This window comes from Homalodisca vitripennis, chromosome 1 (genome assembly GCF_021130785.1).
Source record: "Homalodisca vitripennis isolate AUS2020 chromosome 1, UT_GWSS_2.1, whole genome shotgun sequence".
Lineage (NCBI taxonomy): Eukaryota > Metazoa > Arthropoda > Insecta > Hemiptera > Cicadellidae > Homalodisca > Homalodisca vitripennis.
In genome coordinates this window covers 167,676,249-167,692,110 of record NC_060207.1, presented here as the reverse complement: position 1 = coordinate 167,692,110, position 15,862 = coordinate 167,676,249, and the positions used below count along the sequence as shown (strand labels likewise).

Genomic DNA, 15,862 nt, shown 5'->3' with positions numbered 1-15,862 from the left:
GTTCGTCTTCGATTTTTACCTATTCAAAAAAATAGAACAAAGAACCTGTATCAAATTTTGTGTGAAAAATGAAATTAAGTGCGCGGATGCATTCTGAATGTTGACTGTGGCATACGGAGAAGCTACTTTGGACAAAAGCAACGTTTATCGATAACCCACCACTGGGCACAGTAAAAACCGATGTGCCACTTCAATCTGGGCAACCTTATGGATGTCCAGTAGCGGCACATCACTAACCGCAAATTTTGAGATTCTGGGGTTCATGGGCAATTCGATAGGTCTAGTCTAGGAAGATGTGGAAGATGACTGTTGGAGTTGGTGGGGTTTGTTCCCTTACCTCAGAGGTTCTTGTTAACCTCAACAAGGGTGTGCCACCCCCTGCCTACTTTGACTGGAGAGGCTGGTTCAGAGCTGACCTCCCCTTCTTCCGGGATGACTTTGAGATGTAGTGCCCTAATTCTTCCTCATGGATCTCGATAGGAGGCGGCCCCTACTCCCTAACCTTACCCATCCTGAATATCCTATCACTCCGGAAGCAGCGCAAACGTTCTTACAGGACTAAGTGCAATTTATAAGCTTCTTGTCCTAAGAAAAAAAAAAAAAAAAAAAAAAAAAAACGTTTATCGGTGGTACAAAATGTTTTCAGAAGGCCGAGAAGATGTGAACGACGAAGAGCGTGCCGGACGCCCAAGCACTTCAACAACAGACGAAAAAATTGATGAAATGAAGAAAGTGGTATTGGCCAATCGTCGAATCACTGTTAGAGAAATTGCCGAAGACCTAGGCATATCGATTGCCTCGTGCCATTCGATTTTAATCGATAATTTGGGCATGAGGTGGGTCGCCGCAAAATTCGTACCAAAATTGCTCAATTTCGATCAAAAACAGCATCGCATGAACATTGATAATGAGATGTTGGAATCTGTCCGCGACGACCCGAATTTGCTCCAGAGGGTCATAACTGGTGACGAATCGTGGGTTTATGGTTATGACGTGGAAACCAAAGCTCAATCATCTCAATGGAAGCTGCCACACGAACCAAGACCGAAAAAAGCACGCCAAGTTCGGTCGAATGTGAAAGTTTTGCTTACAGTTTTCTTCGATTTCAGGGGTGTGGTGCATCATGAGTTCTTGCCACAAGGTAGAACGGTGAATAAGGAATATTACCTGCAAGTTATGCGCAATTTGTGCGAAGAAATCCGCCAGAAACGCACAAATTTGTGGAAAAATAAAAATTGGCTTTTGCACCACGATAACGTCCCCACTCACACATCGCTGCTTGTACACGACTTCTTGGCCAAAAACAACACACTAATGATACCGCAGCCACCGTATTCCCCAGATCTGGCCCCCTGTGACTTTTTCTTGTTCCTGAAACTGAAGAGGCCCATGAAAGGACGACGCTACGCCACGATTGACGAGATAGAGACGGCATCGAAGGAGGAGCTGAACAAGATACAAAAAAATGATTTTTTGAAGTGCTTCGAAGATTGGAAAAAATAGATATTCACGATACTTTTTGAACACACATCATACATTGATATGCTTGTTTGTAAACCCAAATAATCTAGTGCTTAAATCATCATATTGATGTGATTGAAACAACTATGCATAGAATAGCTGTAGTAAAAAGGTAAGGATGGAAGTAAACAACATCAAAATTTTATAAAATATATTAAAATATCCAAATATTTTATTTACATAGCAAAATGTTACGGTATGTATAAATATGATTTGAACTGCTGCAGACTTATATGGAAATAACACAAAAATATACACACACAAATTAGCTACTAAAGTTAATGGCAACAACAAACAGTCTAGTTTTTTCTTTATTTGTGCAAAACATTGTGTTTCATAGGTACAAAGATCCAAAAGTTTTCATATTGATCTAATAGTATAAAATGTCTAGTAATGCAACTGGCCAGAACTCTTTTTAAAAGCTAGACTAGCGGTTAGCTAATTACAGAAATTCTGTTTAATCATTTGTAGTTGAAACTGTAGATAAAATGATATTGTTCAAACTGATATATAAATAATTTCAGAATCTTAATGGGGGAATGAAAATGTAATCTACATTTTTTTAAATTTAATACACTACAGAAGAAATAAGGAAATATAGACGAAAGCAATCAGTAAATATCTTTCAGTGTTAACTCCTTAAATAATTAAGTCAAGTAGAAAAAGGTGTGTTTTTTATTGTAATTAGTAATTGAACACAAATAATAATCTGATGGAAATTAAATATTTTTAAATATTTTAATAGAATTTCTAGTTTTTGTTTAACATTTAAACATTTGAGCTATGGTATGATTGCTTTATTGAGGCCATTCATCTTTAGTAATGTTTGATTTAAAACGATAATTCATTCAATAAGGGGTCATTGGAGCAAGCACCAACCATGTTATTATACCATGTATGTCTGCTGTAAAATTTAAAAATATTTATTAGTTTTTAAAATGTTTGTGAATATCTAAGGTTTTTTGACACCTGATGAAGAGAACGGATTCCAATCTTTGAAGAAACATTGTAATACACAATAAAAGCAAATGTACCAAAATCATATTATGCTCAAACTTTGTTTTATTTTTTTATATTAGCTTATGGGATGAAGTGATGATCCTTTGGTTTATCAGTTTGAAAGAGAATTGACTAGTTAACTACAACAGTGTGTTTATATTAAACAGTTCCTAGTATTTGTTCCGTACAAATGTAGTGTGAATTAAAGATCTTCTTTTGGCAAGTTTGTATTTAAAATCAAGATAGTTAAATATTAATAGCTTCCATTCTAACTAAATAGAAAAGGTAAAATGCATTCAATTTCTCTACACTGATACTCGCCTAAAATTAGCATATTTAATCGTTAATCACTTTTACATTGTATAAGTTTTAACAAAAAGGCTGCAAAAATTGTGGAAACTCTTAAACTGCCACAATGAACACATAAATTGAGAGTTCATTTGAATTACAAGCAAATCTTGATACTTCTATCAAATTGTTAGGACTCTACAATATTCAGTCAACAATACGCTACTTTAGCTTTTGATGTTAAGGTTATGGCAAATTGAACACGTAATCACATAAGGCCACTTGTTACATAATATCACATAATTTATGCTGCTGTTTTTGAACAAAAATGTATAGATATAATTACTTACAAACATTGAGTCTTTGAAACTAACAATTATGTTAGTTATACATAAATAATACAAAATAAATACAACATACTAGCTTCTAATATAGAATAAGACTTCCTTGACAATATCTATGGATCATTAAATTGTACACTAAACAAATAGTTCAAGTTTATAACAGATATAGAATTAAATAATTTTTGTAAATATGTATATAAAACATTCGTTTTTTCATATAAAAATAAATTTATATCTTGGAATGATAAACAACTAACATATTAACTCTTGAATTCTTTTCATTGTTTATACTGTAATTATCACTTAAGACATGACTGTATTTGTTGAACTTGAACATGGTTTTGAACCATATTTACACTGAATGTAAAACTAATATATATGCAATAGTGGCAATTTCGAAGTAATTTCTGCTTTCTCTTAGTGCCAAAACAACTGGGCATGACGTAATATTGATATAAAAAAACCCATCATATTACTTAAGCTCATTCCATTTTTTAACTTTTACAATGGTAATGATGCTAAGATACTCTCTTGGCCTCTTTCGCTAACCCTCTCTCAAACAAATGGCTTAATCTGCTTTGTGTTGCTAGTAAAAGTTTTTTTTTAATTTCTCATGAAATAATATATTCACATTAACCTTGTCTTTGTTCACTGTTGTTGCACTATGATATGCCTTTCATCAAAACCAATGTCATCAGTGTCAACAGGAATAGACTTTTTTTTATGTGCAAGCCATACACTGTATGAAAATGTATATTGTTGCTTCATTTTATATTTGTAAGTTAAGTAATTTTATGACAAATTAAAATTCATTTAATTTACTAGTTTATTAGACAATAAATACCAGTACATTATAGAGTTTATTACGTTTCACAACAATTTTTGACATCTAACAGTTCTTGTCTACTAGAGTTGTTAAAGTAAAAAAATGTGCTCAGCGGCCAAATCAATTCAGTCCAATTGCACAATTGATGTGCCAACTGCGCATTGTGGTAACAGGGTCAAGAGAGGATTAATAAAAAGTAACCCACAAACCACATATGCTCTGGTTCCAAGGAAAACAGAATTTACTTGTTGAGTATTTAACTCGAAACTTATCTAAAGTCAAGTATACTCCCAAGCAATCTACATTTTTACTGAACCTAACAATGCTTCCCTAAAAGCAACCCTATATTACACAGTATACAATTTATACAGGCTATTATGTTTGACAGTGGTCAGACAAAGCTGCTGCTGGGCTGGTCAAGGTAAACAGCACGTCTGGTCCTTCCTGGTCGGATCTGAGGAGGCCACGAGGTCGCTGGAGGAAGGTGCTTGGGCTTAGGGGGCAAGGGAGGGGGCGTCTGGGTGCTCTCCGTCCCCAGGAAGTACTCCTCAGCAGCCTCGGTAGTAGGCACAATCCCGTCAGTAGAGAAACTTTGATCCACGAACCTCAAACTCTCCTGGCTGGACCCTTGGGACAGGTCTGCTGTCTGGTAGAATTTAGCAGTGGTCTTCCGTACTTTCTTCCCAGTCTGAGGAGCATTCTCCTTGTCCTGCCAAAAAAGGTTTTGTTCAAAATGTATTCAATTTTAAGTCCTTTCAAAACTAGCCATGAAATGTTGTCTAAAAAGACAGGTCAATGATATATTGTTGATATACAGTACTCTCGATAATCAGATATGTACAGGACTAGATTATTGAGGTATAACCAGTCTGATTATTGAAGATATATAACTGGAAGTGTCATTATAAAATTGTTAAATAACCTCTCTCTCCCGCACTAGTGTTTTTAAATGTAACAAATGAGCTGGTTGGCAAATCTCGTTAATTCATGATTGTCTCATCAGCTTTGTGAATTTATCTGGGATAAGATCCACCTCATTTTTATCTATCTTTATAGGGAATTCCCCAATCTCGTACTCATCTACCAACAGTTTTTCACTAGATATTTTAAGAAAATGGATCCCGAACCTCTTATTACATTTATAAAACCACCCATCACTAAATTAACAATTTTGTTTTTTCTCAATTATAAAAAATAAGTCTTTTCCTTAAGAATATCCTATCCTGCTCAAATCCTAGATATGAGTGTGTGACATTCATTTTGACACTGAAACCAAAGCACAGGGTATCTAGCAAAGTGGCTGAAGAAATTTCCTGACTTTTTCATACAAAATAAATAATGTTCCATATCATATTACTGATAAAATCAACGGGTTTTTAAAAGTTAGTTTTATTTATAAATAATGTGAGTGTCAAAATATAGCCACAAATACTGATCAAAGTACAATATTAAGTTTAAAAGTTAGTACAAGCTAATATTTACTTGGACAAATTTACAAGTTGATCAGTCAAATTCAAAAAGAGTGATAGACTGTATGTGCAGTACATGTATATTTGGAAATTTACAACCCAATCCAGAAAGTTCCACAAGGTCTACAAAGAATTTGTCTTGCATTTTCTTAATACTTGAAGAAATCTAAAATTTAGACAATTACAAGAGAGGGTGTCTACTGCTGAGGGTGACTTTTGGTGACTTACAGTGACCTCTGAAGCAAAAAACAGTGACCTGTTTTGACAACCATTACAAAAGTAATGTACGAATGCAAAATTTTTACAAAGCAGTATTTTTTGACAGATTTAACTTATTAAACTGGGAAACATATGCATAGATTGAAGAAACTCTTTTTACAACAATAATATTACCTTGTTATGTGTGTGTTTAGTATAATACAGTAGCCAAAGCAATTTTAATACTTGTAAAAAGTCAAGATAATTTTACCTGGCAAAAAAATGAACTGAAAGAAATATATTATTGACACAAAAATTACAATTTGTTCATCTATCTATGCTTTTTTATACACAAAGTACAACAACATAATATTTTAGTGATCAGTATAATGCCAATCAGCTGCAATCCGTGAATATACACAGCATACTCACGGCGATGCATGTCATATATACAGAACCGCAAGCAAAATATTTAAAAAAGTGGGATAATTTGTTGATTAGGATATCTCTCTATGGGTTTTCATACACAAGGTACAACAATAAACAAGTTTTAGAGGTAGGTAACTCGCATACTGCTGATCAGCTGTTGTCTGAGAAGATACGAAGTAAACTACAAACGTAAATCTAATACTAACTGCAAGCAAAATATTACTTAAAAAACAGACTTCTTTAATAAAATGGTCAATTTATGATTTTTCAAACACAAAATATGACATAAACGTTTTTGTAATGGGTAATTTGTATACTGATGATCAGCCGATAATTAATGGCACGTCAAGTATTCTAAAATTCTATTGTCGAATCACATTGATCAATTTTTGGACCAGCCATAAAACAGAAAATTTCTGTGACAATGTCATAATCCATTTTTTGTCAATTCCGAGAACTCTCACTAAAATCTGTAATGTTTCCAAGACTTCCTTGCAAGAATAACCAGACAATATTGACTTATTTTATCAAAATATTACACAAAAAGTAATGACATATCTTTCTTATAATAAATGTTTACCATTACATAATAGGCTTAATATACCCAAACCATTCAGTTTAGATTGTTACAACACAATCAAAGTAAAACAAGATTTCTAACCTATAGTACTTGGTTGGATTTACGTGAGACAACACTTGGAATATTATATAATGAGAATATTTTAGTCTCTTGTCCAAAGAGTTAGTACTAAAGTTGATAAAACAAAATTGTGGATGGTTATGTAAAATAATATATTAACTACACGAAGTCTGAATATATTTGAAGTTTGAATATATTTACCTTCAAAAAGTCTGGCAGTTCAAAGTTTATCTCAGTGCCTCGCTGGTCCTCTAACCTGCTCCTCTGGGCCCTCTTCAGTCCTTCGTACAGCACTGAAACACAAGATCACAGTGTGCTTGGTGAATATAAAAGTGTAATATATTACAATAAGCTTTCCAATGATCTACATGAGGAGAGCTGTTGTTTGTTTTTAAAAAAGTTGAGAATTTTTATGTAAATAAATGTAAAATTTATTTGATTTTGTTGAGACTATGTAAATAATACATACCCACATTGAAACTGTTCTTATATTTTGCTGGACATACACAAATTGAAATTATTCATATTTATCTTTAATGTGTTGAGTATTTCCATTTGCATGTGTTTGTTTATGTTGTTGAACCATTTTAACTTTGACTATGTGTTCATTTTTGTACACATTTGATTTAGTAATAGGACAGTGGTCTCAAAATTAGTCATCAGTAATTTAAAAAACATAGGAGTGATAATGGTAGAATTACGTAAACTGTTTATTTACAGTCAATCATTAATCCAGGAGGCAGAACATGTAAAGATTAAGTATAAATTATTTTGTACAAAATATGTGGTAAAAAGGTTACTTTTAGCAAGGATTGCAATTGGGAAAGACCATAACCTACTAAGACAAGGTTGTGAATACTATGTATAAAAGCCAAAAATAGATAGAAAGTACAACTTTGAAATAGCCAATTCAACAGTAGAATATTGTGCAGAGAATTTTCTTATCACCATTTAGCTAACACATGGGCCTGGAAACTATTGTATCATAGTCTAGATCAATAGTGAATATTTATTGAAAATTTTAATGTATAATTTAATATAGCCAAATTTTGTTTGTATCCAAATTTTGTTTGTATAAAATTCACATACATATTACAGATAAGATCAGGCTCCTGATTTTGTTTCGTAAACCTACATAACCAGCCATGAATCTAAAACCGAAACATATAAACTATTGCCACAGATCTGATACTACCATGAATTAAAAAAAAATTATTTGCCTACTCTAGTCACCAAAATGTGTTGACATCACCTACCCTTTTAAAGTATGCAATATGTAATATAATTAAATGGTGTATCACCATGTACATATGATATTAAATTAAATTAATCTATAAAATATATGTGTATCAACTCCCTACACAGAGTGGGAGATACAACTGATATAAAAATGTTATGGATATCCATCAGTATTGATCAAGAACAGGGCCGAACAACTTACCATCGCTCTCAGATCTGCCATCCAGTTTGACAGTGGGCTTCCACTTTGCTATCAGTGGAGGCAGCTTGCTCAAGGTGGGCTTGGTTCTTGATTCCTCAGTGACATTACCATATTTGGCACCTTTTTTAGTTTTGTGTCTTCCCTCCTGTACACAAAATTGATGTAATGTCTATGATGAATGCATAAAATAATAAACCACTGTCCAAAATATATAAAGCAATCAGTTAACGTGCATAAAATTAAAAGCAAATATTACTTTTAACTACAAACAAAGTACGAGGTGTACCCAGAAAGTAAGTGTACTAATTCTCTTACAGCTAAAGGGATTTTTTCAACATGTTTGCTACATTGCCGTGTAGCCTGATTCCTCCTGTGCGTAATGAGACGAGTTCGAGGTCAGTGCATTGAGAACAATCAATGCAACAATACATTTAATAAAAAATGTCAATTCCATCTCCCACGAAATACGCAATGTAATCCGTTATCTTGTTTGGAAGGGGAAAATTTCGATTGAAGTTTATAATGAGGTAAAAACTGCATATGGTAATTAAGCTGTGAATTGTACAAATGTGTTAAAAATGGTTGTATGTCTGTGCAGGATAATAAGAGGAGCAGAAGACATTGAATTGTGACTGACAAAATTTTGGAAAAAGTTGAAAATGTGCTCCATAACGATTGCAGATTGACTGTGGATGAATTTTTTGCGATATTTAACCCTGGAACTGGCGGTCATATTTCTCTCAGTGGCGGAGTGTTTTTAGTACTACGTACATTGCCTTATATTTATTTTATTATTACATGTTTACTATAAAGTACCTATGTCATATTATATGTTTTTTTATTCAGCATCGTTCAAGGAACATTTTTCACATAAAATAATAAAAAATAAAAAAAATTATCCTTACACTACCTCTTCATGAAAAAAAAAATTATAAAAAAGAAAAGTTAGATTCTTGAAGCTCTTCTCTTATTGGAAATTATCTATTAATTCAAACAAACTCTCCAATAATGTAGTTTTTATTTTTGTGAGGCCTTTCATACTCAATGAGTACATCTTCAGACTCACACAACTGAATAAAAGTAATAATAACAATAGGAACATAAACAATTTTGTACTAAATAAAAACATATGTCATTAAAAATACAAAGAGGTAATATTCTATGACAGCACAGTATGTTATATGTATATATAAAAATAAAGTTTATATTTAGTTAAATCAAATAAAGTAACGGTGAATTTTGAAAAGGTCCAGGTTCGTTGTTTATGAGGCCTCACAAAAATAAAAACTACATTATTGGAGAGTTTGTTTGAATTAATAGAAGAAAAGTTAGTTCAAAGTTTTTGACTTGTAAAATTGCTCTTGTTAGTGATATCCAAAATCCAAAATATAGAAAAGAAAGAGCATTTAATTCTGAGTAAAAACAAAACAAAACCTAGTTTATAAGGTATACTATTTTTACATGTGGTAAACGATACAAAAATCATACACTGACATTCAAAAGTGCTACTTACCAAAAAAAGTAAGAACTTCAAATCTCACTTGGAATTGTACAATCTTGTAACTTTTAGTTCATATTAATTTTATCTTTCAATATTGGATAACAAGCAAACTTTACTGAAGCACAAAAAAACTATTTACAAAAAATTATTTACACAAGTATCATAATTTATGAAGTACAAAAATTCTTCAGCCGTTATCTTCATCATGGGTCTTCCTTTTAGCACCTCGCTTGTCTGGCCTCCAGAAGTGCTCTAATTTGTGGTAACAGTTCTGATGGATGCCACTGTTGCAGCCTGGGCACCAATAAGTTGATTTCTTCCTTATATTTGCTTCCTAGCACACTACACATAGTCTGTTGTTTTCATTGGGTAGCTTAGCAAGGGAGTGAGCAGAATCACCAGCAGGGCCTGGAGTGAGGTCTGTCAGAGGCAATGTGTTTTGTTCTTCTATCAAGCTTTTTACAATACTACACATAAAGTTTCGCCTACTCATGGGCTTGTCAGTGTTATTTTGATACAAAACATATGCGTCAAACAAAGCCATGTCAGTTAGATTGTAAAAAATCTTTTTCCAAAATTTTTTTGTTGGACGGTCACAAGTTGCGTGATAAATACACTTATCACCAGCTGCATTTGTCTTATGACGTTTCCTCCGCTGAGGACGCTCTGTTTTGAATCAATGCTGACCTGGAGGAAATATTCTCTTGGTCGACTGCAAATGGTTTGAAACTGAACGTAGACAAGTGTAGTGTTTTGCATATAGCACCACGTGATCTGGTAGAGACACTGAGGGAGAGAGGTGTGGGTGTTGTGCTCGGGGGTGCGAGTTTGCAAGTCTGCGACCAGGTGAAAACACTCGGTGTCGTACTTGACAGCGAACTCTCATTCTCCGACCATGTCACGCATGCTACTCAACGCGCCTTAGGGCGACTAAGGGGTCTCTACAGATTTAGATTATCGCTTCCCGAGTCTGCTAAATTGCAGATCGTGTTGTCCTTGGTGCTCTCTGTATTCTACTACTGCTATCCGGCGTATGGGAACAGCATTTCAAAGGGTGATATTGCCAGAATTCAACGAGTTCAAAACTCGGCTGTGTGCTTCGTGTTCTCACTCCGCAAATTCAAACACGTATCACCCCAACGAGAAGCTGCGAACATAATGCCTATGGACACAGTTTGTAGAGTACTGTCCTCATGTATGGTCCACAAGATCCTTACCATTGAGGAACCTCAGTACCCCAGGGAAAGACTACTGTATCGGGATCAAGTGTCACAAAGGGCCTCTCGACATGGAGGAAATCTTCATCTTCCAAGAGTAAATTTAGAACTCGGAAGGAAGAGTTTCTCTTATTTCGGGCCAAAGGTGTACAATGACCTTCCTGATGGCCTAAAAGGTCTTGTAAATATAGTTAAATTTAAGAAAAGGGTTAAAGAAAGATTTTGTACATAGGAACTAGCATAACAAGTGATGTGTTTTAAATGTAAATATTCCATTATATGATTAGCTCTGTTAAGTTTAGTCGTTAGAATGTTTGTGTAGTAACTTGAGTAATTCTGTAAAACAGTAATGTAACTGAGAAACGCTCCAATAAAAAGGCATTTTTATTTATTTATCTTTGTTGTCTACGCCCCCCATGTACCGATTATATTTATCAATAAGAACTGGTTTAAGACCTTCCTTACCACTACGGCTTCGTACAATTTTGTCTTCTGCATGGCAACCGGTAGTTAGACAGTACACGGGTTTTCTTGTTTTCTTCTCACAGAATCCAACAAGAAGCATCTCACCACTTCGAACATAGATGCTTTCTCTGGGCTGTAACTTTTTTGTGGTCAAAGTTGGCGGTAAGCCCTTAGACCTTTTATTTATAGTTCCAGTTAGATATGTCTCCTTCTCTAATAATTTTTGGGCCAAAGGTATTTTAGTGTACCAATTGTCTGTGAAAAGATGGTATCCCTTGTCCAGAAGTTGAGATTTGTTTAGTAATTCTAAAATAACTTTCTGAGTGAAAGGAGAGTCACCATCTGATAAAAAATCTTTGCCATCGTACAACTCAACATGAAGAACATAAGATGTCTTGCTATCGCAAACTTCAAACTTCTTTATTCCAAAACGGGAATGTCTCTTATTTGGCATATATTGGATAAATGTGCAACGATTTTTCATCCCTATCTATGCAAATTTGTTGGTCCGGAATAAAATGCTTGTGGAAGGCTACATTCATTGCATCATAAAATGGCCGCACTTTGTGCCAAGGGTCATAGCCTGGAGTGTTTTTTTCAGCAGCTGGTCCTGAATTTAGGTGGAACATTGACCAAATGAGCTGGAATTTTCTGAGAGACATCATGTCAGAGTAAAATCTAGTGTACTGGTATGGGTCTGTGTCCCAATAATCAACAATGTTGTTTCGAAAGCTCAAGCCCATATTTATAATCATAGCTATAACTTTTTATTTCAGATACACTCACGTCAAGCCAGTTCTGTAACCTACTGTATCTCCTCCAACGACCAGATCTTTGTTTTTTGTTAATTTGTTCATGAGCATAAATGTTTATGTGCCTGACAATCATTTCCCACACAGATCTGGTAAAAAACAAAAAAATAGTGCAAAGGAGAAGCATTTCTGGGTGGACAGTTTTTTATTCCAAGTGTAGAAGCTCTCACTTTTAATTCAATATTTTTTACATTTTCTGGTGGAGTAATTATATTCCAATTGAGGTTATTAGATTGTTGATTTCCAGCAGTAAGCCTAGGTCTTGGTACAGATGTACTAGGACCAGCAACATTGTCTGCTGTAGGTAGGCCTAACAGGTCAGATTGTTCATTTTGGTTTACCACTTCATCTGTGTCAGAGTCGGAATTCTCGGCAATTTCTTGTAGATCAGGAACATACTCTTCATCACTTTCTGAAGAGAAGTCAAACAGAGAAGAATCGTCATTACTATGTTCTAATTGAATGTCTAAATCTGAATCCTCATCGTTGCTTATTTCATGTTCAACTAGTTCTCGAATGTCACTTGAACGATCGCGGAAATTACGATCCATTACGTAAACACGCACAAAAAACTTACTATTACTGAGTCATATACACAACCATCATTACAACGAACTCAAGCAAACAATAATCCATACAGAACACCACGTAGCTGACGACATAACAATAGCCGAATGAACCAGTTGACTCATCGCTGCGCGTGCAGCTGGCGCAGTACGCGGTAGAATGTAAACAAACAGTTCAGAGATTATAAAACGCATGGACGTGTAACGAAACGATAAAATTATTTATTAGTGTATTATTTACATAAATTGAACCTTCCTCTTTCGATTGGTATCAATACCGATACTCTTTGATCGTGTTTTAAGTACGTAATATTGAGAAATAAAAGACATGTTAAAACGCCCGATATCGGGCGCTGCCATCTAGGATGAGACTTAAAACGCCCGATATCGGGCGTTTGCCAGTTCCAGGGTTAAGTAATTTTCCAAATATCTGCAATGACATAACAGAAAACCTCGGATAGAGGAAACTATCCGCGACGTGGATCCTAAAACAGCTGACAGACCAACACAAGTTGAGTTGAGTGGAGGCCATGCAAGAGTTTTTAAGACGTTACAAACTCCTTGAAGATAAATTTGTCCACTCCATCATTTGGAATCTTTTTCTTTTCAAATGAGATAATGGATGACGCTGAGTATTTCGCATTGACAGTCTCAACGTACTGTCCTCGCAACTGGTCTTGTTGTGGAGGGAAAGAATCAGGCTACATGGCAGTGTAACAAACATGACGAAAAAAATCCCTCTGGCCATGAGAGCCTCAGTACTTTCTGGATATGCCTCGTACTTATTATTTCCAGCTGACTACAGCCAAATCCAAGATAATAGAATACCTCTTAATTAGAATAAATTACAACATAAACATTGGAATCAGAATAAATGCCACTTGTAAACTGTTTATCAATTACAGGGTTAATTATACTTTTCACTCACTCTATGTTTCTCCAGGAATGCGGAGTCCCTCCGAATAAAACGGCCTAGAATTCCAGATGAGTGTTCTGAACCCCAGTCATCAGACTATAACAAAAACACTATCATTAGTGAGTACATAATATATCTGGTTTGAAACATTATTCATTTTAAGAACAGCGAATAATCCTTAAAATAGACATAGATTCACTATTTATAAAGATGTGTACATAGTACATACTCACATTAATACTGAGTAATTTTTGTTTGAAGAGACTGGTTCAAAACACATAAAGATGGGAGCAGTTCAGAACAATTTATGTTAGGGAGAGACAAATTAAAAAGATAATTTATTCCTTTTAATGAGCAGGTAAGTACTATTTTTTCCTACAACCAAGCATATAACATTAACAAAATACATTCTAGAAGCTCTTTCTTATTAGAAATTAGATATTAATTTAAAACAAACACTCCAATAATATAGGTTTTTATTTTTAAAAACCTATATTATTGGAGTGTTTGTTTTAAATTAATAAATAATTAACAAAATATTTAACCTTTCCTTAAGCTGCTCTACGCTTTGTTTGGTCCTGTTGTTTAGGTGATCAAAATCCTTCAAATATTGAAATGTATAAAAAATAAGAGCATACAAAGTATAGATACTGCCTAATAACAGATCTAGTATATGTTTAGTTAGTGATATGTTGCTAGAACATGTAATATGTAGTTGTAATAGAGATGCAGTTGTTGCAAACATATTACACTTGAGTGATCAAAGAAAGTCTATTATACTAAGTGCTATGTGGTTTTGCTGTGTAACTTGTATACTGTATATGCCATTAAATTGCTTCATTTACAAGATGCATATTTGATGACTGTCTACTAAATCATCTAAATAAGGTCCTCCAAATACCCATCTTTTTTGTCTACTTTGTCTTTGTTCACATATATTCAGGAGACAACATAACGTGATAATTCCCAGTACTGTAGGCGAGTCACGAGATGATCCCTAGTTTCTTTTCAAACTGGCAAATTCAAGGCGCTAATCACCTTTCTTGACTTTAACTATAATCGTGTGCACTAATGTTGCAGACATAATTACTGACTTAAGTGCCTACAAAAAAAAGGTGATACTACTAAAATACACAGGTGGACTGTGTATTGGGCCAGGAGTCATCTCGTGACTCGCCCACAGTAAACACATTAAACTAAACACTACCTACTCAATATATCATTCAAATGGCTATTGGGTATCAGCTGGGACAGCAAGCATGTATTACCAGGTTCCTGTAGTGACAAGTGAAGAGTGTTGAATAAACATTTTCTTTTGCCTCACACTTAAGCTTTCAACATTTTCAAAACATGATCATTCACTATAAACAGACATGGATGGCTCGGAAAAATTGTAGTTTTCATTCACATTTAAAGGCACTATAATAGTCAAAAGATAAATAACACATTTAGTAAACATTATGGAACAATGGAACAACAAAAATGATGTTTCTTTGAGGATGAGTACATAACAAAAGTTTAAGGGAAATGCAATTCAATTTCTGTATTTAAAGAATGTTAATAAAATAGATAACGGAAATCTCTGCGCTATGTGCCTAAAATTTTATTAAACTGATCTTGATTTATAGCACAAGTAGGCCTTCATCAACTCACCCTCACTGAGCCCTGGTCTGAAGCCTGTGTTAGATTGTCTGATTTGCCCTGCAGCAGCTCCTCGAACACTCTATTTGTGATCTCGTCCAGGGTAGGAGTGGACTTGACCTTGCTGTGACACTCGCCCATGCGCCATCCTGCAGCGTTGAAATACTTGATATAGAAGTAGTTTAAGTACTTTAGCTATGACAGTGTAATCCTAATTATCTTAACTAAAACGTTTTAAGTTTCAGGTACGTTGAGTCCATCATTAGGCTATATATAAAAAAAAGTCACTCAGTGAAATTTGGATGACAAGAGGCAGATTAAAAAATGAAAACCCATAACCAATAACTTGTTCATTAATAGTTAGTTTGGCAAAATATACAAAAGGTTACGGCATGCTCTGTAATAGCTCTATTACAACTCAGTAATATTGGCTAAACAATGATTTGGTCTTCAATACATCTGAAACAAAATTGGGTGTTACACCTGATAACCGCCTCTCATGGGTATATTGTATATATTGTGTGGTTTTGAAGTGGAAAATGTTCAAGTGGATGGTGAAGAAAACTGTTTATAGCCTTTGAAGATTATA

The 15,862-nt window shown here is 34.4% G+C and overlaps 1 protein-coding gene across 5 annotated transcripts in view; it reads right to left on the bottom strand.

Annotated features, from left to right (window-relative positions):
• Positions 1-1,657: 1,657 nt before the first annotated feature.
• LOC124352692 (regulator of G-protein signaling loco) overlaps positions 1,658-15,862 on the bottom strand; it is a 76,100-nt gene continuing 61,895 nt past the window's right edge. For all 5 annotated transcript variants that reach the window (XM_046802287.1, XM_046802286.1, XM_046802290.1 and 2 more), the window contains 5 exons: positions 15,286-15,422; positions 13,645-13,728; positions 8,156-8,300; positions 6,916-7,007; positions 1,658-4,687 (listed from right to left, as the gene is read on the bottom strand). In XM_046802287.1, coding sequence (XP_046658243.1) covers positions 4,370-4,687; positions 6,916-7,007; positions 8,156-8,300; positions 13,645-13,728; positions 15,286-15,422 — 776 coding nt within the window. In that variant the 3' untranslated portion in view covers positions 1,658-4,369. The remainder of the gene's footprint in view (positions 4,688-6,915; positions 7,008-8,155; positions 8,301-13,644; positions 13,729-15,285; positions 15,423-15,862) is intronic.